This window comes from Microcebus murinus, chromosome 10 (assembly GCF_040939455.1).
Source record: "Microcebus murinus isolate Inina chromosome 10, M.murinus_Inina_mat1.0, whole genome shotgun sequence".
NCBI classification, from domain to species: domain Eukaryota; kingdom Metazoa; phylum Chordata; class Mammalia; order Primates; family Cheirogaleidae; genus Microcebus; species Microcebus murinus.
In genome coordinates this window covers 95,325,642-95,348,503 of record NC_134113.1, presented here as the reverse complement: position 1 = coordinate 95,348,503, position 22,862 = coordinate 95,325,642, and the positions used below count along the sequence as shown (strand labels likewise).

The 22,862-nt window shown below is 54.4% G+C and overlaps 1 protein-coding gene across 1 annotated transcript in view; it reads left to right on the top strand.

The window, feature by feature from the left end:
* Window positions 1-4,746: 4,746 nt before the first annotated feature.
* CD9 (CD9 molecule) overlaps window positions 4,747-22,862 on the top strand; it is a 32,072-nt gene continuing 13,956 nt past the window's right edge. The window contains exon 1 of the mRNA XM_012760615.2: window positions 4,747-4,977. Coding sequence (XP_012616069.1) covers window positions 4,912-4,977 — 66 coding nt within the window. The 5' untranslated portion in view covers window positions 4,747-4,911. The remainder of the gene's footprint in view (window positions 4,978-22,862) is intronic.

Genomic DNA, 22,862 nt, shown 5'->3' with positions numbered 1-22,862 from the left:
CACCCTGGCAGGTGAGCGGCAGGGAGACGGCAGGGAGGGAGGCAGTTGCTGGGGCAGTAAACGGGCTTCCAAGGTGTGCCCCACTGTGGGTGGTGGCAGGAGGAACGAAAGGTGAGGCACCCAGGCTAGGCTGAGATCAGAAGACCTGAGGCAGATGTCCTCAAACTATGGCCCACGGGCCACATGCGGCCCGCCAGGGACATTTATCCACCCGCCGGGTGTTTCTGCCGCCGCTGCCTGTCCTGCTTAGCAGCCGACTCGTCCCGGGCCCACAGTGTGCACATGTGGAATGTGCGCCGCTCTCTCCAATGGCCTCCAACGGTCTGAGGGACAGCGAACTGGCCCCCTGTTTAAAAAGTTTGAGGTCTGACCTGAGGTCTGATCTTTACTCTGCCACTAAGTAGCCATATCCTGCCTCAGCCCTGGTTTCTCATCTTTAAACTGGACAGCATCCGTGGTGCCTCCCAGCAAGGACGTGAGAGACACCAGGACACAAGAATATATTCACCAAGCAGGTGTGAGGTGAGGAGAAGGCCGCAGATGACGGGAAGTTTGGGTGTGATGGCGGGAGGGCGGGGCTGAGGACCAGCTTTGCATGTAGGAAGCCTGCAGAGGTTATGAATCCTGAGCTTGATGTTTATTCCGCGTACTATTTTTATTTTCTATTGCTTCTATAACACATTAGCACAAATTTAGTGGCTCAAAATAACAAACATTTATTATTTTACAGTTCTAGAGGTCAGAAGGCTGAAATGAGCCTGGCAGCAATAGGGGAGCATTCGTTTCCTAGACTTTTCCAGTTTGTAGAGGCTCCCTGGCTCTGCACCCGGCCTCTGCTTCCGTCCTCACGTCTCCTTCTCAGGCTCTGACCCTCCTGCCGCTTTCCTGAAAGAACGCTTTTGATAACTTGGGGCACACCAGGATAGCCCAGGGTAATCCCCCACCTCAAGATCCTTGAACTCATCTCATCTGCAAAATCCTTCATACCATGCAAAGTGACACATCCGTGGGCTTCCGGGATTGGGAAGTGGGAAGTGTCCGAAGGATCTCGGAGACCAGGACTGGAATTTCTGGAGAGGGGAGCTAAAGGGAGAAAATGGTGGGAGGCTCAGGAGGGAGAGTGCTCGAGGACAGGGCTGAGAGGGCAGGGCAGAGCCCGGAGGATGAACGCAGAGAGACCAGGCCTGCAGTTACTCCACAGGTGTTTGGGGAGGGCCTGCCAGGGGCCAGCAAGCGCTGGGGGCTCTGGAGAACACAGACATTAATCAAGAGCCAGTGTGCTTCGGAAGAGCTCTCCACCAACACCTGTGCACATAAAAGAAGATGATGACAGTCAATCAGTTATCCATGAGGGAGATTTCAAGCAAGGTACTCCATGAAAGAAAAGATGGGCGTCATGAGGGGGTGGTGCATTTAAACTTAGCAAGAGGAGAAGCACAGAAGCTTCTAGAATGGAGGAGGTGAATGAACAAGACAGCCACTGGTATGGTGGCTGGGAGGCCCTTGGTGGCCCGTGAGAGTGGGGGAACTGCCCATTGCCTCACAAAACCATTGCCTGCAGCTGGAGGGCTGAGGGAGGTGGGCGTGACCGACCATCCGCTGGCCTCGCCCCTGCGTGTTCAAATCCCACCACCAGGGGGAGCGCCAGAGTGGAATGGGCCCTTGAGCCCCAGCCAGGATTTTTTCCCTGAAACAGGATTCCCTGAGGGAAGGGAGGAAAAGTTTTCTCACTGGAGCGCCACAAAGCTGGGAAGGCTGGCTGCCTCTGGGTGATCTCTGACTCAGGGGTTTACCCAGACTTTCCTCTTCCAGTTAAAGCAAACCATATTTTTTCCACCTCTTCCTTTCCTGCTTGCCTGTAGCACTAACTGCCCGTAACAAGCACACTTTGGCCCAGAGGCTGATTGTGCCATAGACTGTCAGAACGAAGGGGACTCCGGCATCTAACCCAAAATGCTCTTTGTACAGGTGAGGGGACTCAGGCCCGTGTCCAAAATAAACCAATGGGTGGAACCAAGCAAAGAACTCAGACCCCCTCAGGCCAGAGCCAACGTTCCTACCACATTGCAAGGACCCCCTGGATAATGTGTGACATGGCACTTAAGCTTAGGCTGCCCCTGTTTCTTGAGTGTAAATAATAAAATAATCATAACAATAGGAATAGTAGGCAACATTTCTGGAGCACTTCTGTGGCAGGCACTATTCTAAAGCCTCCACGTGAATTATCTCATTCCCTATTCACAATTCCCCTAAAAAGTAGTTTCTATTATAAGCTTATTTACTGAACTCCTCTCACCACCCCTTATTAGCTCAGGGGAGGGGGGAGATACAAACAGATAAAATCTTTTCCTTAGACCTGTTCTCCCAGGATGGAGGGACCCAGGCCTGGAGCAGCACAATGGGACATTGTCTGTGTCTCCACCTCCCCCCTCACCCCCCACAGTGCTTCACACCCTGCTATGCGGAACCATCCTCCAGGGACACGGTTAGGGCGAGTAGCTGGAGTACAGCATTACAGCATTTCGGTGCTGGCCCCTCTGGCATCAGGCTCAGTTCAGGCTCTGCTTCTCCATCTTCTTCCTCCCCCATCTCGCCCACTGTTGGTAGTTTCCAGCGCTGCCAAGTGCCTGTGGTTTCCTGTTTCTGTGACTTTGCACATATAGTTCCCTCTGCCTGGAATTCTCTCCTCCACCTTGGCTACTGACCCCACCTTCCAAAGTCAGCTGCTGCGGGGGTCCCCTGCTCTGGGAACCCTTCCACACTCAGGCTGACTTGGGGACATGCCCTGTGCCCCTTCTGGTTCCTAGACGGCTTTTCACCCTGAGCAAAGATTGCATGTGCTTGTAATTGTCTGTTAATGGGTCTCTCTGCCCTGCACTGAGATTCTAACATGCTATGTGTATCCATGGGCAGAGGTTGTTTCATCTCAATGCCCTGAGCATCCAGCAAGGTGTGTGTCACACAGGAAGCTCTAAAGAAATGTTAGAAGAACAAATGAATGCAGCCCTCCATAATCTGTCTTCTGCTGCTCTGCCTCTGATTTCTCCTCCCCTTCCCAACCTGCCCCCTCCTGGAGTTTTGCCTGCCCTCTCCAGCCTCCACCCCATTGCCCAGTCCCATTCACTTCTGTCTCTCACCTGAACTAGTCAACAGCCTCCTAACAGATCTGCACCTGGTCTTCAGCTCACCTTTCATCTCCCAATGCTCCCCTCACATCACCCACTGCACCTCCTCAAATACACCTCGATTTTCCATCCAATGCCCTTAAGCCTCTCTATGTAACTCTAAATGTCACCCTTATCCCATTGTCTGGCTGCAGGTCTCCCCACTGCACTGGACTCTCAGCTCCCAGAGGGCAGAAACCGAGTCTAATCATTTTTTTCCAGCTCTTACCCCTATTGAAATACCCTCATAAAGTAGATAATGAAAAAATGTTTTTGAATGGATCAGTTAATGAATCAATCAATGAGACAAGTGTGATGGTAACAGAGCAAAGTAATAGCTACAACGTGCTCCGGGTCATGGTCCTCAAATTTGGCTCAGAATAAATCTCTTTAAAATTATTTTACAGAGTTTGGCTTTATTCCATTGACAAAAGTATGATGGTAACAGAGCAAAGTAATAGCTACAACGTGCGAACAGTGGCTGTTCCTGGTGAGTGAAATTTTGAGTTATGTTGTTTATGCTTATTGGTATTTCTTTTGTTTCTGTAATGAATATGTTTTGCTTTCCTAATAATAAAGAACACTAAAGGAAACTTCCTTTGGGGAAAAAAAAAGGGTTTGGGGGCTTCAAAGGAAAGGGAATCTCCTCATTCAGTTGAGAGAATGTGGAAAGAGGTGTTTAAGGAGCCACGGAATTCCTACACGTGCAGGGTGAAGGGCTGGCCACCAGCCACAGGGGCACACACAGCGTGCAGAGCTCGGCCGTGGGGGTGGGAGGCCAGGTGGGGCAGAAAGTCAGATGAGTGTTCCCTACAGGGCCTTGAAAGCAACATGAGGAATTTCAACTTAGGTCATTGATAGTGGGGAGCTACAGAAAGTTCTAGAGCTGAGAAGAAACACTTGGACATTCCAGAGACGCAGGAATGAGGGTGGGGTGGAGGAGTAGAAGCCTGGGCTACAAACCCTCTCTCGCCCTTGGGGCTTCCACACTGCACGTCCAGGAAGCGCTTAGGGACTGCCCAACCCTCAGCCGTATTACCGATTTGGTGATCGGTATTGATAATTACTTCCAAAAGCCTCCGATCTGTCCCCCCCTCCCCCGCAGACTGCAAGCTTCCCCCTACTCCACACCTTGTTCACTGAGTCAAGGTCCGCAGGGAGACGCCCACGGGAGAAATAAAGCCAGGCAGCTTCCCTTCAAATCCGGGTCAAGGCAGAAGGAGCCCCTATTCTGGCAGCTGGCCTTGGTCAAGGGCCTTTAGCCAGACGGCCTGGGGGGGGGGTCCCAAAGTAAAGGGCCTGGGCTGGACGCCCATTCAACATGAGAGAACAGGAAGGTAAAAGTGGCAAGGGGTCAGGCCCGGAAACCCCCAGGGCGGCTGGAAAGAAAAAGGCGGAAGGAGGAGGCTGGCGCTTAGGGGTAGGGGCAACTGGGGGGGACAGGGCTGAGCGGGAGGAAGGAGGGGACAGGAGCAGGAGCGGCTCCGCGGGGCGCCTGAGGCCGAAGGCGCTCGGAACCTGGGCGGGGGCGGGGCAGGTGGGGCCGGGAGGCGTGGTCGGCGCGGGTCGGCTCTCTCCGCACATGCGCACCGCGGCCGGCCGCGCACCGTAAGGAGTGGCACTTTTAAAAGTGCAGCCGGAGGCTCGCCCGCAGCCACCAGAACGTCTGTCCTGCGCCGGTTCCGCCCGTCCCAGCCGCGCGCCCCGGTCCTGCACCAGTCCGGCCCAGGCCAGTCTAGCCCGCACCATGCCGGTCAAAGGAGGCACCAAGTGCATCAAATACTTGCTCTTCGGATTTAACTTCATCTTCTGGGTGAGTGAGCGCGCGACTCCCACGCGCTCTTTTCCCGGCCACCTGTTCCCGGGCCCCAGCCGCTGTCCGCGGCCCGGGGTGCCACGGCGCCCCGGGGGTGCCGGCAGCTGGCACTGGCCGCACCGGCAGGCTCTGGGCGGGAAGAGAAAGGGCGCTGCGGCTGCCAGCTGGCTCCTGGGCTGAGTCCGGAGTCGGGCGGGACGGGCACATTCGGGTGGGGGCTGATCCGAAGCCAAGCCAGCGGGGAAGGCGGGGGCCCTAGTGAGCTTGGCGTGCGGACTGGTCCCGGCCCGCGCCCTCCCCGAGGATTCGAGGTGGGCTTTGTGTCTGCTCCCATCCCAAGCCTCTCCGAGTGCCAGAGGGGCAGGCAACAGGGAGAAGTGGAGCACTTCTGGGAACGCAAGGCCCTGGCCAGGGAGGACCGTGGCAGGCTGCGCAGCTCGTGACTGGGGTGGGGTCTCCAAGTGGTAGGGGCGCGAGGGGGGAGGATGCAGACGCTCTAGAGGACTCTGTGGCTCAGAGAGAGCCCAGCGGAGAGCTGTTCTCACTTTTACACTGGAGAGGAAGGGGTGCGCAGCAGGCCAGCATGGGCCCACGGGACCCAGTCCCTGAGTGAGAGTGGGAGACCCCTCCACCCTGGAGCAGGAGCCTTGCAGGCCCCCATATCCTCAGACTTTGATTCTGAGCCACCGTGAGAAAGTGTGAGCTCCCTCGCAGCTACCTGAAAGACTAGCTTGTCTTGATTTTTTTTCAAGGGCGATAAGTATCTCGCTGGAGAGAACTCTGGGAGAGCTGGGGAGGGAAAGGAGGGGCAGATGCCTATCAGCGCCTCTAGTGGGATGGGTCCTGTGTTTGTGCATTTCCGGGAGAGATCAGGTGCGGTGCCTGCCTAGGAGGGCCCCCAGCGTTGCTCCCTCCCCGCCAGGCCCCCCAACTGCAAGCAAGGCAGGGCCCAGAGAGTGGACACTAACCTGAAGAGATCAGCAGGTCCCGGGGCACCAGGGACACCTGCTGCTGGCCACACTTAGCCTCTCTTCAAATGGGAAGGCCCAGAGAGGCAACAGAAAAGCAGAGCGTTCACTCCACACCTTCCCTTGAGGGATTAAGGGACCACCAAGGGACAGAAGCAAGGAACCTTTATAGGGGACCTTTATGTCCTGGTTCTGAGGGCCACATTCCCTGCACACAGATGACAACATTTGCCCCTTTGCAGGCAGGAAAGCGTTTGGAAAGGTGGTCCCTGTGCCACTCTCAAGAGAGAGGGCAGTAGAAACAGGCGTGTGCCACCAGGGGCTTGTAACCAAAAAATGCACTTACTCCCGTGTAGCTGGTCACTGAGGTCTCTGTGAACCTTGGGGCAGATCTAAGATTTACTCCTCTCCCTGGAGCTGAAGGGGTGGTAGAACAGTTCTTGCAGCCTACAGAGACTGACCTGCCCTAGCATGAGTCATCGTAGCCAACACACCCTAGTGAGGACAGCACAAGATGTGCCTCTGCCCAACCCTTGATCTGCTTTAGGAAGACCCTGCCTGCAGTGGGCACCCCCTCCTCCTACTGATCCCACCAGCCCCAACAGCCGCCAGCTGCCAGGCTGAGCTTCCTCCTCTCCCCCATCCCTGGCACCAGAAAGGAATGTTGGAAGGCAGCTGGCCCCGCCCCACCCCACCCTTGTCCTTTGGGGAGTTCTCCTCTCCAGTCTCTAGCACATCTCTCCCCTGCCAGTCTGTTGGTTAGTCTCAGCTGTCTGCCTACAATGCATCAGGTTTGGGGCTGGAGTTAACCGCAGACTGCCACAGTGTGCCTCCATGCCCCCATCTGTCCTGTGGCATATGCAGGAGGGTAATGGGAGGTTCCCAGGGTCACCCAGTATGTCCTCAGTCTCTTGCCTGCCGGCCTGCAATCTGTCCACACTATCTGCAGCCTGCCGCCCCACTGGGATTCAGAGCTACCTTGCCTGGGTTAGGTGCTGCTGGTTCGCTCTGTGGTCTGAAATAGAAACCACTTACTCTGGAAGTGTTTGTGTTTAGAGTTGGACATGACTTTAGAGATCACGCAGTCCAGCCCTCTTATTCACAGGCAGCAGACGGGACAGGGGGTGATTGGCCCAGGCTCACAGAGACCGAGCCAATACTGTAACCAGTGGGCCCCTTACTTTTCATTGTGTCCTCTTCCGTCTCTGTGACGGGCAGGGAGGTGGGCAGTAGCTATGTTTTCCTGGACTAATAATTATTGTTCACCTGTCCTGTGTTGGGGTCCCTGTGGAGGCGAAGCCCTCATCCCCTAGGAGATGATGTAATGGAGGAATATGTCGGTCAGTCCCGGTGTGCAGTCTGCAGAGCCCTTTCTTTTCCAACTCCCATCGTACAGTCAGAGGAGGATGCATTGTCCCATTTTACTGATGGTCCGGAAACAAGTCCCCAGAGAGGTTAAGTGACCTATCCAGGGTCGTGGGGCAGGGCAGTCTCACAAGTCAGCGACCCAGGTGGGTTTGGCTAGCTGGATGGGAGTGGAGGAAGGCTGGGATGAAGCTCCAAGAAACACTCTCTGAAGGGAACTGCTTGGATTATGTTGTCGCCACTTTCCTTTCTCGAGCCCAGGAATTTATAAACTTGGCATTTGGGACCTGACGTGGGCCTTGCAACGCAGGCGTAGTGAGGCCAGGGCCGCAGCGCCTGGTGTACACGGGGTGCTGAGACGGGTGTGTGGCAGGGATCTAGAGAGGCCAGTCTCAGTGGCAGTGGGACAGTTGGGGGGGGGGGCTGCGCCTCGTGCCTGCTCCTATCCCTGTGGGACACTTGTGACCACGGGACCACGGAGCCTGCGCGGCCTGCCCTTCCCCAGCCGGGCGTCCGATGCCCACAGCCAAACCAGCAATCAGTCTTTCCTCCAACGCCCCCGGAACCAAACCTCCCAGCTCTATTTCGGTTGTTTCTGCATTTCCTTCAGATCTCCCTGCCCACCCATCGCCCAAAAGACTATTGAGAGGGAAAACGTCTTCCAGGATGTCGGGGTGGCAGACAACACAAGTATTTCCAGCTGTAAAGTGGGGAACCAGGGCTAGGGGCAGGCCAGGAGTGTGACTTTCCCATCCTGTCTCCCCAAATCCTAAGCCTGCATGGAGGGGCTTCCTGCCCGCTTCCTGCTTAGACAGGGGACGAGCTCCTTAGGGTAAAGGAGGAGTTGGGCTCTGCTGCGAGAGGCCAGCCCCACCCCGCCTCCCTCGGCCCCTTGCTCACTGCTTGTCACCCATACCCCCCTCACCAATGGAAATAACGGGTTTCTCTGTCCCGAGAAACAGCACCTCCTGGACTTAAGGGAGACTGCTGGGAGGAGCGGACAAGGAATTTAGAGACCTGGGTGTGAGTCCAGGTCTGCCCCCAACTGACTCTGAAGTCTTAGGCCAGGTCACTTTTGTGCTCCAGACCTCAGTTTCCTCATCTGCAGAACCAGTGGGTTGGAGCAAATGGACTCGAAGCGTCCTTTCAGGCTCAGTCCATGACAACAACCCCACCCCAGCAGCCATGGCAGTAGGACCTGCCCACACAGCCCAGAACAGGACTCGGGGATTGGAAACGTGGGGCGGATACCAAGGCCTGTCCTCAGAGCCTGGCTTCTCTTAATCGTTACCTCTGGAGCAAGAACCTGGTTCTCTTTCCTGTCACCTCTGTGTTGTCTCTACTCACCCTGGGTGGAGTCTGTCTGCCTGGGGGTTCTGTTTGCATTGCCTCTGCACCTTAGTGCTTTGTGGTGGTGCAGCTTAGTGGTCAGAGCGCCTGCTCTGCATTCGGTGCCCCCATCACCAGGTGGGGCTGGTGACCACTCTGAGGGGTTGCCGTGAGGGTTCAGTGACATCTTGTATGCAGTGCACTCGCACACTAGATTGCACTAGATGTGTTGTTATTCACTAGCAGAAAGTAGATTGAGGCTGTGGGGAGGGTGGGCCCGATTCCCCGAGCAGTGTGGCAGTTTAAAGGGACCAGCCGGAGAACACCCCAGGCCGCACGTCTGCCTCCCGCCTCTCTCCTCCTCCATGTGAGTGCCGGCCGAACTCTGCATCAAAACACTGCCTGCGTGTCATGGGCTGCTACTTGTGGGACTGTAGGGAGGCCCCATATATGAAAATAAAACTGCATGGCAGAGAAACCCAAAGGCATCAGGATTCCAGGTCTGGGCAGGGCATGGACAAGTGGGGTGGCCGTGGTAACTGCCCCCCCAACCCCACCCCAGCCCCTGCTTGCCGCTTCCCCTAGAAGCTGTTTGACTCCAATGTTGGGGCTGAGCAAATAGCTAGGGCTGTCACATTAAGTGGCTCCACATCTGGTGCCCAGACTGCAAGTTTGGGGAGAGGTGGGTTGAGGCCAGGTGTCTGCATCTGCTAAGGAAAATGGGATATCACCCAGAATCTTCCTGGTCTCTCCCCAGCCCCTCAAGGGTTGTTAGCAACAAAGACCCGGACTCCTGATCACTTACACGCACACACACGCATACGCACACCCTGCCCCTTTCTTCTGCTCTTTTGTGCTCAAAGGAAGCAGAGGCTGTTTTGGGCCGAATTTGGCAGGGTTTTGATAAGCAGCCTTCTCGAGGACTCTCGTGGACAGAATGCTTCGTGGAAGTGAGCCTTCGGCGGCCTCGGCTCAGAAACTAGCCTCTCGGCCTTCTTTTGGGAGGAGTGGTGGGTGGGCATCTCCCCTCCCACACACACAGCTGTGCGTCCTGTGTTTGTTTTGTCTGGTCTCTCGTTCTGTTCAATTTGGCGAGGAGGCATGGCTTTTGGAATTGGTTGCACGGTTTGGATTGGAACTTAATAATACCTTTGATTTACAAAAGCACCTTTTTGTCTGAAGAATACAAACCTCGGTGGTTCCCGCCTGGGCACGTCTGGCTGTGGGGGCAGGGCCTGAGCTCTCGGGGTTGCCGTGGCTTTGGCTTCTGTGGTCCTGTCGCTGCCTGGATGGCGGCGTGTGCTAGTGGACCTGCGTCGTGTTAAGTGGGGAAAGGAGAGGGGGAAGGAGCAGTGTGTGTGCTCTGTGTTCCTCCCGCCCGGGCTGGGGTCCTGCAGGCAGGAACAGGCTTTACCTCTTACACACAGACCAACAGCGACTTCCTTGTGCCAGGCTGAAGGTCTGGGTAAGAGCCCGCAGACCCATGCCCTCAACTAGCAGGAGAAATGTTTTGCAACTAGGAAATTCAAGAGACAAAAAGAGCTAATTTTTATACTTTTCTTAAATTCATGTTTTTGAGGCCCGACTGCAGATCACTTGCCTGTGTTATTCCATGGAAAAAGTCATGCTGGTCCAAGGGACATTTTCGTTTTCCATCAAGCAATGGCATGCAGCTGTAGAAAGCAACATCCTGTCCGCAGATGAGATAATTTTATAATAATTACATCCATCTGGTAATTTCTTCCACCCCCCCCCATCAAATTATACCTAGTTGTGGATAGTTTTAAAGTACTGTATGCTGTCATCCTTGACCAGTAGATCTTAACCTTTGTAGGGAATTCCATGAAATCAGTGGGACCTGCCTCCAGAAAAACATTGTCTGTTCTTTTTGCTTTTTCTCTGGAGGGCCATCGACTTCGGGCTATGAGTGCCCCAGACGGGTTTTTCTCCCTCAGTGTCTAGGCACCCCTCGCCCTGTCCTGAGCCCGGTGCTTCTGCCGCAGGAAGCAGGTTGACTCACTGCTTTCCAGGAGCCGCGTGGAGGCATCACGGGGACTTTGCGAAAGACGTTGGAAACCCCGAGTTCCCATGATGACCGTGGGCAGCCCGGCTGGAGAGCTGGCCTCCCCTCCCTTCCCCACGCCGACTCTCGGCTTCATCATTGCCCAAGGAGTGGTTTTGACTCTCGATTAATTTAATGAGTGTTTTGTATTTCTAGCCCACATAAAAAATGCAACTTTGTGAGCTTGCAGCCTAGTTTGGCCTCCTGGGTTAGGGTTCCCATCCCTTGGGTGACCTGTCTTCGTCGAGGAAGAGCAGAGCTCTTTATTCTTCTTCTTCCCGCCAAATAGAGGCTAGAAGGCTCAGCCCAACCTTCTCTCGCCTTGCCTCTGAAGACTTTCAGAAAGGAGAGCCGTCTCCTGAGGGATCGTTTCGGGGTTTGGACTCCTGGGGAGTGAATAAGCAGCCTGGTTAAGGAACAGGGAAGACAAAGCAGTCCGACTTGGAAAGAGGCCCAGATTAATTTGATTCCAGAGAAGGTCCCTGGGTGGAGAGGTGTGGGGACTTACTAACTTGGAGGAACGTCAGAAACCTGGGTTTTAAGAGACCTTCTTGTTTAATCCTCTTGCCACACACGGTGAAGGTGAGCAGACACAGTGGCTCTTGCCCCTGTGTTAGGAAAGGAACCCTTCTCTTCCCAGTGCACATCCAAGGTTCTGGTGAACGCCTCTGGGGCCTGGGCCGGCCTGTGGCCCCTGACTCCTGCCCAGCACCCGCTCCGCACTGAGCTGCCGGCCTCGGGAAGCAGCCCCTCGCTTGCACGCCCGGTCCCTGCTGCGCGTTAATGTCCGAACGCAGAAACCACACAACACATGGGTCACAGGAGAAAATCCTTGACTGGGGTTTAAAATACCATAAAGTTAACTGGACAGTTTTATTAAATTCAAAACAGATTTCTATAGCATTTTTGTTTTAATTTCTTTTAAACCTACATTGATTTGAATCTATAGCATGATAATACAGCGTTATTAAAACTCTAAAAGATCAGCAAAATCGTGCTTATTTGTGAGCTCATCATTGCTTTCCAAGTCAATAAAAGTTTGGTCTTTGAATCCAAATCACCTCTCCCGTCCTAGGTGAGCAGCCGCATCGTGCCAGCTTGCATGCATACCTCAGAGCCACAGCCCAGCTCCGTCAGTGGCAGCGAGAGGAATGTGCCCCCAGAGACAGGAGGCCCTCCCCACTAACACGTGCTCCCCTGCTCTCCCTGCTGCGTGTGAGCACCTTCCTTCTTGTGACTCGGGGCTGTAGATTTAAACGTATTACTATTAAGTTCAAATGTTTTAAAGCTTCCTTTCTACAAGGCTGGGAAAATCTCTCCATACCCTACTTTCCTCTACTCAAATGAGATTGTAGTCCCGACTTCCTAAGACAGACAACCCTATACAGACCGGGAAAACTCATTTCAAATAAAAATTGGATTCTCCTCCAGTGCTGGGGACAGACACTCAGGCCGTCTTTGTAGCGGGAAGCTGGCATCATCCTCACGTTGCAGGTGCCCCAGGAACCCCGTGTCTCGAGAGCTCGTGCCAGGGCCATAACGCGGCGCCTGTGCCGATGCCGCCTTGTTCCCCTTGCCCGTGCTGACGGGATGGCGCTGTGGGGAAGGACAGAGGCTCCGGGTCTCACTCTGGCCCTCTCTATAGGGGATGCAAGGACCGTGCCACTCGGTGGGCTGCAGTTGTCTGCAGACACGGAGGCTGGTAGGCAGCTGCAGTGGTGGTTAAGCCTGAGTGAGAAGAGAACGTGCCAAATGGCCCTGAAGGGTCTGCTTCCCAGAGCACTGCTTGTGTCTGCTGGGACTTTCTGACAGGGACCAAGGGTGTGGCCAGAGCTCTCAGGCCACAGGCCAGTGAGAAGAAGCACTAGTTCTTTTTCCAGACTCTGTCCGCTGTGAGCTCCCCCGAGAGGGGCCAGGTGCAGGTGGTGCCTTCAGCCCAGGTGGCCCCTTCAGCCCAGGCGGCCCCTTCAGCCCAAGTGGCCCCTTCAGCCCAGGCGGCCCCTTCAGCCCAGGTGGCCCCTTCAGCCCAGGTGGCCCCTTCAGCCCAGGCGGCCCCTTCAGCCCAGGTGGCCCCTTCAGCCCAGGCGGCCAGTGCTGGTGCCCTCCTGTCAGGAGGTGGTGGGTGTCTGCAAGCCACCCTCCTTCCCTTGCAGGTGCCCCTCCTGGGGACTTTGAGGATGGAAGATATCACTTTTGAAATGAGAACAGATATGGCCAGGAGGGAGCAAGGGCAAAAGGTAAAAATTCTGGCTCTGGAATAAAAGAAACAGATCAAAACGACCAAGCAATTTAACAAAATGATTGAGAATTTGGGCCTTGCAGTCAGATGGGTCTGGGTTCCAATTCTAGCTCTGCCACTTATTTCCCGTGTGGTCTCAGACAAGCAACTTAACTTCTGTGCCCTCGTTTTCTCATCTAAAAAATGGAAGATAATATGACTTACCTGCTGGGCCTACTGTGAAAATTAAATACGGGTGAAGTGCTTAGCGTGGGGCATAGATAGCAAATGTTTGAGTGCTCGCTTCTAATACTTAGAGACCTAAAATGAAGGCAGAGGTCCTGGCAAAGGGGAAGGACAGGTAGCAGGTTAGACACAGGAGTCTAGCGACCTTGCCCCTCCACCTGTTTGTTGTTGGCTTGGGACTCAGAGTGCCTCTTGCCAGCGCTGCCAGTCCACGTGCCGCATGGCATTGCTTGAACGCTGGAAAAGAAGGGGCAACCCCGCCACCCAGGGCCATGCGGCTCGTGCCAACCAGCTCCACAGATGGGACGAGAGCTAGGCGGTCCGAGTGGCTCAAGTGTGTAAGCAGAAGTTGTGTGCATCATCGCCGGGTGTCTCAGTGAGGAAAACAAATGGAAAACAAATGGGTGGTATTCTGGAATTTAAAGCAAAACATCCCCCAAACAATCCCCCACATCAGATGATTTGGGTTAAGATCAGAATGCCTGCTTTCAGTGGGAAGGGATTTATGGGCTGGCTGGTGTGTGCTCCGCGTCTGGCAGGCAGGCAGTGGAAACTTGAAACGAGATTTCTTGTTTAAAAAAAGGTTACCTCGGGCAGGGGCCCTCCCTCCCGGTCGGCCCAACATCTAACACCAGCACACCAGCACACCAGCACACCGTGGTGGCTGCAGCTTCCCTCCAAGGCAGAGTAGGGGCTCTGGGTTTTAATGATGTCCTTGGATGGGAGGATTGCACAACTCTTGGACTTGTTCAGACCAGGTAGCCGCCTAATTTCTATAAAGGTGTGCTGACAAAAAGCTTACGCGGCCTATCGTTCTCTGCCACACCCCAGAGAGGAGACCAAGCTACCTCCCTTCTACTGGGGACGAGACAGGCAACGCAGTAACTGCTCTCTGTGTGGCACGTGCTGTGCTGTGCACGTCACAGGGAGAGTGCTGACAGCTGGGTCACTCGTTCCTGCTCTGTGACCATGGGCAAGTGGCTTTACCTGTCTGAGCCTGTTTCCTCACCACTCACCGGGGTGGTCCGAACCAGCTCTCAGGGTATGAGGCAACCCTATAAGAATCGAAGGGGGTGGCAGGGCCTTCCAGCATAGCTCCAGTCTCCCACTGTTGCTCTTCTCCCCGGGACACCCCCGGGCATTGCACTGCTGTTGCCCTCGAGGGAGTGTTGCCCTGCAGTAACGCCCGCACCAGCCTGAGCCAGGCTCGCACGTTTAAACACAGTCGCCAGCAGTGCCGTGCAGAGCAAGGTAGTGGCACCACAGGCTGCAGCTGTCTTGGGCACCTTCACTGGACCACCCGGCAGCCCCCCAGGGGCCCTAGAACCCCCAGAAGGAGGCCACGAGGTCAGCAGGCAGGCTAAGCATGTGCTTAGGGCAGCAGTGATGCAGGTAAGCCTGAGGAGTCAGGAAATAAGTACTTTTTTTAGTTTCTTTATATTTATTTTACAATTATGATTTTTTATGTTGAATTACACGGGTGGAGAGGTAGGTTCCGTGACCTTCTCAGTGTCTAGAGGGCACTAAATGGCCACAAGAGGCTGAAGTCGGCTTCCTCAAGGACCTGGCTTCCCTGGGCGGTTAGGGTTTCCCGTGGACCACACTCGCCTGCCACGCCTGCCACACCTGCAGGGCCTATTTATGACCCAGGGCGGTTGGTGTGGGTGGGGAGGGCTGGCTTGGCTTGATGGAAACGCGGGTTCCTGGGGAGAGGCAGCTCCACTTTCCTTATCCGCAGAGTGAAGGCAATAATACAACCGACGTCTTAGGCTGCTCTGTGGAGTAATGGATGTTTAATGTAAAGCTATAACCGTGGGCCCGACTCATAGCGAGAGCTCACGAGTTAGCTCCTGCCGCTGTTGCTGTAGTTACTGCTTCTGCTGAAAGTTTTTCACATGCCGAGGTTGCATAAACATTCGTATTCATCCGTATCTTACTGCTTCAGTTCTGGTGAAACCACGTCACACTGGATCACTCGAAGTTGAAATTTTACCTCTAGGCTTCCTCGTTCTCAGAACATGAATTGCAGGACTTATCTTTCTACTGTCTACAAAATGCTCATTTCTGAGACCTCCCCAGTTTGCGGAAGGGGGCCAAGGAGAGCTTCGCAGTTTTGCACCATTACTGGAAATGCCCTGTGAGGATACCCCCGCTGGCAGAGGGTCCGTTTGTGGAGCTTAAACTGGAAATTTAATTTACAGTGAAATTGGAAGGAAAAGTCCACTTTGCATGCAGAACAAGAAGGGTGGCCTCAGCACCTCTCCTTCAGTTAACTCCTGTGCCTCCCCAAAGGGACTGATTCCTCTAACCTAGAACTTTTTGGACACCTAGAGCACCCAGAACCAGGTCCCAGAGGGCAGAGCCAAAGTCACGGTGCTTGTGTGGACTGGGGTAGACAACGAGAGGAGGTGGAGCTGGCCCTGAGGGTGCACTTCCCGGGGCCACCGCCCCTCCAGCCTCACCAGAGGGCGGGGAGAACAAACCCAAGGGGGGAGTCAGTGCGCTCCCTCTCGGCCCTCACCGAGGCTGGGGTTGACACCCTGAATCTGAAGCACCAGTCGTCAAACCATAGCTGTCGGGAATCCTTGTCACCGGGGTAAGGTTTAAGTCAGAGCATTTTGCCAAATTCAGCATGTCCAAGCCGCCCTGCTGTCCCCAGGGAATGTTCTAGGGGTGCCCATCCTGCCCGTTGGCCAGCGGGGCCTCGAGGAAGCACAGCACGTGGAGAGGTGCGGCCACGAGGTGTCTGTGTGGACCCGGGTCTGTCTGAGACGCCTCTTCCTGGCTCTGCCTTTGTGAGTGAGTTGCTTAACGCGTCTGAGCCTGGTGTGTCTATAAAATAAGGGCGAGGGAAGGATTCGATGCGAGACTGTACGTAACCCACCTGTACAACGTGTGGGCCGCGTGGGTCCCCCGGCCAGCAGCTGCTACTGCGCGTGACTAAAGTACCCTCGAGGCTGTTACTTCTTTTCCCTTCCCCAGCCTCTGGAGGAGTTGCTAATGAACAGAAAACACTGCCAGAAGTCAAGCCAGCACTAAAGCCACATAACCTACATACAACCTGACCATCAGGCTCTGGATGTGTTTTTTTAATTGTTTTTTCTAGAGTTTGGGTGGTTTAAGGAGAAGGTCCACCCTCAGGCACAAGAGCAGCCTGGCCTAGGAGCACACCGGGCTGCAGAAGTGGGGGAGGGGGAGTTTCTGCCCTGAGTGCCTGCTGCAGGCTGTGGGAGCCTGTTGTGTGGGAGCCCCACTGAGTCACGGGAGCCTCTCTCGGGAGGAAGGCTCAGGGGCAGGGCCCGGGTGATGGATGCGCCTTTGGGAGCCAAATGCAGGTTCCAACTTGAACTGTTTACTATGACTTCCTGGCTCAGCGGGTTCACAGGGAATGGTCCAGCCAGTGTGTCTCCCTTCCTGCCTCTCGCTGCCTTCCCGCTTACCTCTCTGTGTCCTCACCTGAGCTGTCACCATGTAGCAGTTCCAGGGGGTCCCGGGTACACGCCGCATGGCTTCACAGTCGCGGTCAGAGCGTTTGAGCCCCAGCTCCCCAGGCCTTAGTGTAAAGCGGGAGGGCCAAACTGCCCCCTTGCTGGGCTGAGGCTGTGAGCTCTGCCTTACTCGGACAAGGAACCTTGGGTTCAGAGAAAGCTCACACCTCCCGGCCTCATGGCTCATGCTTTTCGACACTAGCATTTAGAAAGCTGATCCCTGCGTTCAGAACCCCCAGAGAGAGCTTTTCCCTGTCCTTCCTGATTGTTCAGAGTTTAAATGAAGGCCCAGGATAGTGGTTCTTAAGGTCTGGACTGGGACTGCAAATTTGCATGTCTGATAGGTTCCCAGTGCTGCTGCTGGTGGGTGGCTGGGGGGGGGGGGGGGACGGGGGTCACACTTTGAGAACCTCTGGCCTAGGGAAGGGTTGTTGGGGTTGCCTTTGATGAAACAAATTTCTGAAGATTGAGCACAGCCGGAGGACAGTAGCTGGGTAGAAGCCCCAAGGGCAGAGGCTGTCTGGAGAGGAGACAGCCCCAGGCTGTGCCTGCCAGGTCCCCAGGGTGCTCATACCCCTTGGGGACTTATGTTCTCTAGGGCTGTGATCTCTGGGGCTTTCCACCTCCGCTCTAGTAAAACTGAAGTTAGTAATATGCCCTTGTTGCTATCTTGAAATTCTGCCATGAGCTAGTAGTTTACTTGTGGTCCTTAAGGAGAGCAAGTCATGGCAGTTTTTCTGCTGATTAGAACGGAGTTTGGTTTTCTTGTTGATGTTGCTCTTGTCTGCCCGAGTGGCTTTGTCCTTCCAAAGACAACGGCTCCAGCCCTAATTTGGAGGTGGGGGAGGAGGACGCAGGGAGAGGGTTGGGGAAGGCTGCAGGCACCGGATCCTGTCTGTTCTTGCTGGCACTGGCCGGCCGGCCTCCTGACAGTGAATCAGCCCGTCCAGGCTTGGCTTGCAGTGGTGAGCCGAGGTTGCCATGGAGATGGGTGAGGCCGGAGCCCACAGGTCTGGGTGGCCTGACTTGTTTTTAAATGTTGAGGCCTGTGTGAACATAGAGGGCCTCCTCCACTCCTGGCTCTCTGGAAGTGTGGCCGATATGTTGGGGTCCAGGAAAAGGTTGGTGGGGGAACCCTGGGTCCTGAGCGTGCTGTCTGTTGCTGACTTCCTGGGTGTGGTGGGCAGTCACACCTAATGGTCTCCCAAGTCTAGTACAAAACAAAAACAAAAACCAGGGCCGATAAGCATCTTACCGAGGAAGGGACTCAAGGTTTCCCTTCCCGCCCAGCCCAGGGAAGTCCCTCCCTCTCTGTTGCCTGCTCCTGTGGGAGCTCCTTCCCGCAGGGTTGCCTGTCCTGCCCTCCAAGGAAGGCAGCACCTAACGTGAGCGCACAGGCCCCCCACCCCTCCTTCCCCGCTTGCTCTGGCCATTCCCACCTGGTCGTAGAGAAGCTCTGGGGGGCAGTTCGTGGGTGTGAGGAAGGTAAATTTATCCGTCTTCTCCACCACACAACCTTTACACACACTCTCAGAGACCAGAAAGCAGAACCCCAGTGGCCTAGATTACCCTGCTCTCACCTGGCCACCTCCGCAGATGACAGGACACACAGCCGACGTCCACAGAATGCCCGAGAATCGCCCGCCCCACCACCACCTCATGTCTCTCCCAAGGTGTATTGTTCTTACTGTTGTTGTTGTCCATCTTTCATTCCCTGCAGAATCTGGCTGGTTCTGGCTCTACGATTTCAGGGTGTTTTTCATGCATCGCCTCAGTCAGTCCTTAGTTTCAGTCTAGATTGAAGGCAGGGCAGGTGTCAGACTATGTTTTCCACAAATGAGGACTCTAAGGTTCAGAGAAGCAGGGGAAAGTGCTTGGTGTCATAGAGCTACCAAGTGGCAGTGCAGAATTAGCACCTGGAGTCTACACCCATCACCACCCAGTCATCCTCGGCAGAGGGGTGCAGTGAAGCTCCCGGGAGCACGCAGACTCCCATGCGATGGCCCTGGGGCAGGTGCATGGCTAGAATTCTCCCCTAGGCAGTTCTGATGCCCAGCCCATGTAGCACCAGGCGCTGGGTAGCACAGCCATGCAGGTGACAGGTGGCAGCTCCAGGGCCTCTTCCTCCTTGCTCACTATTCTTTCTGTTAAGCCCCCTATCTCCTGCGGAAATTTTTGCAGCATCTTTTGGCCGTGGGCTCAGCAGAGTAACCACATAACCGTTGCTTTTCCAGAAGGACAATGGGAAATAGGGAGGAAAGCTATCCCTTCTTCCAGGCCCAGTGCACTCACCAGCCTCCTCCAACCCCTCCCAAAGGGACAGGTATGGCCACCTCACAGAGGAAGTGCGGTGGAGAGAGTGATCTGCTTTCCAAGTTCTGGGTTTCTAAGACGGGTAGAAGAAGCATTACAAATATTTTTCCTTTTAAAAGACTGTGTGGGCCACTCAGGTCATATTACAGAAGAGGGGGCTTGGGGCAAAGGGCGCCTAGCCCAGTCCAACCACCCAGTTTGTTTGCTGTAAAAGGATTTTTCTCTGAAGTGGGATTTGTCCCATAGGCAAACGTGGTTCCTCCCACCTGAGGGGTGGCCTGCGGTGCCCCTGCCCCCACACCGAAACCTCCTTCTTCATTCAGGTCTTTCCCCTTCACCTCCTAACGCTTACCTAACGCCAACAGGCCGCCAGTGCACACGTACCTCCCCAGGTTGTGACGGGAACCCTTTCTGCAAACTTGGCAAAGGGTCCTCAGAGCAGCCAAGTGCCCCTGAGCTCCATTACGCATAGGTTTTTTGTTGTTGTTGTTTTTTAATCCTCTTTTGGAATTGGAAATGTTTCCTTTAACTCCAGGTGTGTGTTTCAACTGTGAGATTTCTGAACCTGTCCCTGCCCCAGGATTTTCAGTGAGTCACTGAAATCCTGCCTTTGTGTGGGTGCCTCTGGCGCACTGTGCTTTCAGGGGTGGGTGGCGTGGGAAGAGAGAGGTGACCAGGACACCATTCACTGTGGGCCGGAATTTGGGGCAGGGCAGGGCTCTCATGTCTCCTGAGGCTGGCATCAGCCCCAGGTGACCAGCTTACTTGTGTGTTCATCTAAAATTTGAGTGTCAAATTGGACTTCTTTGAGGGATGGGGTGCTGGTAGAGTTCAAATTAAGAGTGAGGACAGCAAGGCATGGACTTTTCATGAACGTTGTTTTTCAAAAGACTATATAAGGATTTGCCCCTAAATCATGCATTGTGGCATTCATCACATACAGAAAGGGACATCTGTGTCATCCACCAGACACTCCCTAACCAGCCACCATGGGTCTTCCTCAGTATTTTCTCTGGCAAGTAATTGTTCCTTGTGGCTTCTGACTCTGAGACGCTGGAAGGTGGAGCCCAATGAAAAGCCGGCAGGAAAGGAGGCTAGTCCGCAGGGTGAGGCCCAGGAGAGGGAGTCAGGGAGTCCAGGGGCTTTTAGGGATTTTCTTTCATTGAAGCAGTCGTTCCTTCATTGAAAAGTTATTTACTGCCGACTGCTCTGTCCAGAGTGTGGATGGGGCAGGGGAGATACAAGAATGACTCAGAAGTCGCCCTGACCACAAGGAGCGTTTGCCCTGGCGAGATGTGACACAAGCCCCACTAGAGGGAGGGCAGAGGACGCTGGAAAGGAAGGCAGGTGCAGGGGCGGTGGGAAATCCGGGTGGGGCAGCAGCAGGCCTAGGTGGCCAGACAGCATCTGCGGGCAGGGACCTTGCTGGAACAGGCGGCGTGCATGAGGCTTGTTTGGGAAACCGAGAGAGTCTAAGGAGCGGACGAGGAGGAGGCAGGGTTCCATGTGGCGCCAGCTGCTGCGAGATCCAAAGACCGTGAAGACTGAGCAGAAGCCTTGGGAGACGGCCTCTGCGTTCCTGCGGGAAGGCAGCGCCGGGCGGGAGAGCTGCGCAGTGGCTGGGGCGTGAGGACGCAGAGGTGGTTAAGAGAAAGTGCAGAGCCACTTGAAGGCGCTATGAGGTTGACAAGAGAGAGGGGTTTGTTTCTGGTTTTGTTCTGTTGGGTTTTGTAGGAGAGAAAAACCTGCTCGTGTGTTGTTGGCAAAGAGCAAACAGGTGGCAGAGACAGGAAAGAGGTCAATGGAGAGAGGCCCCCCTGCCCCCGCTACTCTGTTGTCTTTATACAGGCTTAGGTTTAGACCTGCAGAAAAGTTGCAAAGATAGTTTAGGGCTTCTCTGTCTTGCTCTCCAGCTTCCCCGTTAACAAATCTTGTGCTACCATGTTGCATTTGTCACTCCAGGAAACCAACACTGCCACGCTCCGCTAGCCCAACTCCAGACTGACTTGGATTGCACTAGTTTTCCCACTAATGTCCCCTTTCTGTTCCGGGATCCCTTCCAGCACACCACGTGACAGTTGTCATGTCTCCTTGATCTCCTCTGGTCTGTGGCAGTTTCTGTCTTTCCTTGTTTTCCATGACAGTTTTGAGAAGTACTGGTCAAGTGTTTTGTAGACTGTCCTCAGTTTAGGTTTGTCTCATGTTTTTCTCATGGCCCGTCATCTTCTAAGTGACACCAGCAAAGAAATGAAGAAATTTCTGACAGAACAATAGGCAAAACTCTATTTTGCTTGCTGCACCGTCAAAGAGCGCCATTTTTGGCCAGATGGCAAAGGAGCTTTTCCCAGCAAAACTAGAATGTTTCCATTTGGCTTTTGTTGGAGACAAAAGAGGAAACTAGGCAAACTGTGCAGGGCCTCAGGCTGGGAGTAGAGGCTCTGGGCTTCTCCTCCCCATCTCCCCTCGCCACCCCCCAGACCGGTTAGGCCCGGCAGGATGAGAGCAGGTATTGTGCAATGGGCATCCGCATCAAACCTGCTCGGCCCCTGCACTGCAGGGCCAGAGTGAGACAGCAGCCCATGAGACTGTGGCCAGCATGCCTGCCACATGTCACTCAATTAACCTGGGGGGACGCCATCAGCTCTGTGGCCTCCCAGACCCCATATCCTTATTTTATGGAGTCCCCTGATAATCCACTTGGTACTTTGTTTTAAAGGCTAGAGTTGTTTTTGATTCTTGCTGCTGGTCCCTTCCCATTTAGTTTCTCTTGTTACTAATGTAGCTTGGGGGAGAGCCAGGTGGGGCGGGGGAGCCCCTCCGTGCCACACCAGAGAGTGAATTCTCCCAGGAAGCACTTTGTAGCTCCTTAGATAGTGCTGCCTGAACAACCAGGCAGGCACCGGTTGTATAGTTTTGTGACCCTGTGACCCCAAGCTGTTGTGACTCAGCCAACTGGAGCGATTTCTCCAATAGCATTACAGAAAATAGGGCCATTAATGGCCTACATTGCATCCCCCCTGGCCAGTCAACTCAGTAATTTGATTGAAAAAGACAGCATGGTTCACTTCTCTGTGATTTTTGTAAACCAAGTGTTTCCAGTCCTGGCTCTGGCCCTCCCCTCCTTATGGGTTTCTTGAACCTTTTTTTTTTTTTTTTTTTTGAGACAGGGTCTCACTCTGTCACCCAGGCTGGAGTATAGTGGCGTTATCATAGCTCACTCCAACCTTGAACTCCTAGGCTCAGGTGATCCTGCCTCAGCCTCCCGAGTAGCTAGGATTACAGTTGTGCACCACCACACCTGGCTAATTTTGTTTTCTTTTTGTACAGTTCTGGTTTTGCTATGTTGCCCGGGCTGCTCTAAAAATCCTGACCTTAAGTGATCTCCCAAGGTACTGGGATTACAGATGTCAGCCGCCACACTCGGCCCCTTCCTCTTCTCACACAATGAGTTTTGGGGCATTAGAGACTGAAACTTATTACAGAATTTTCCAGAGCCAGCTGTTTTTCCTTCCTCATTGTAGCAAGGTGTCGTGGCTTTGACAACCAGTGAGCACGATGTTAGATTTGGGGTGGGATCCAAACACATAGGACTTCCGACTCCAGTATCTGGCCATGTCCTTGGCCAAGTTCAGACCTGAAATTCTCCCTTTCCTTTCTGGTTGCAATTCTCCAGCCCAGTGTCCCTCTGACCACCCGTCCACATAGACCAGATAAAGGACTGGACTTCTACAAATTGGCTCTGGGTCCTTGAAATTAAGGTTTACTATAAAACGGAAGGGGCCTTACCACTGGAGGGTTCACCTGGGTGCCCATCATTATCCAAACGTGAATCATTCCCAAAGGGACCTGGCTCCTGCCTGCGAGAAGCTTCTGTGCGGAATGCGGCTCCACAT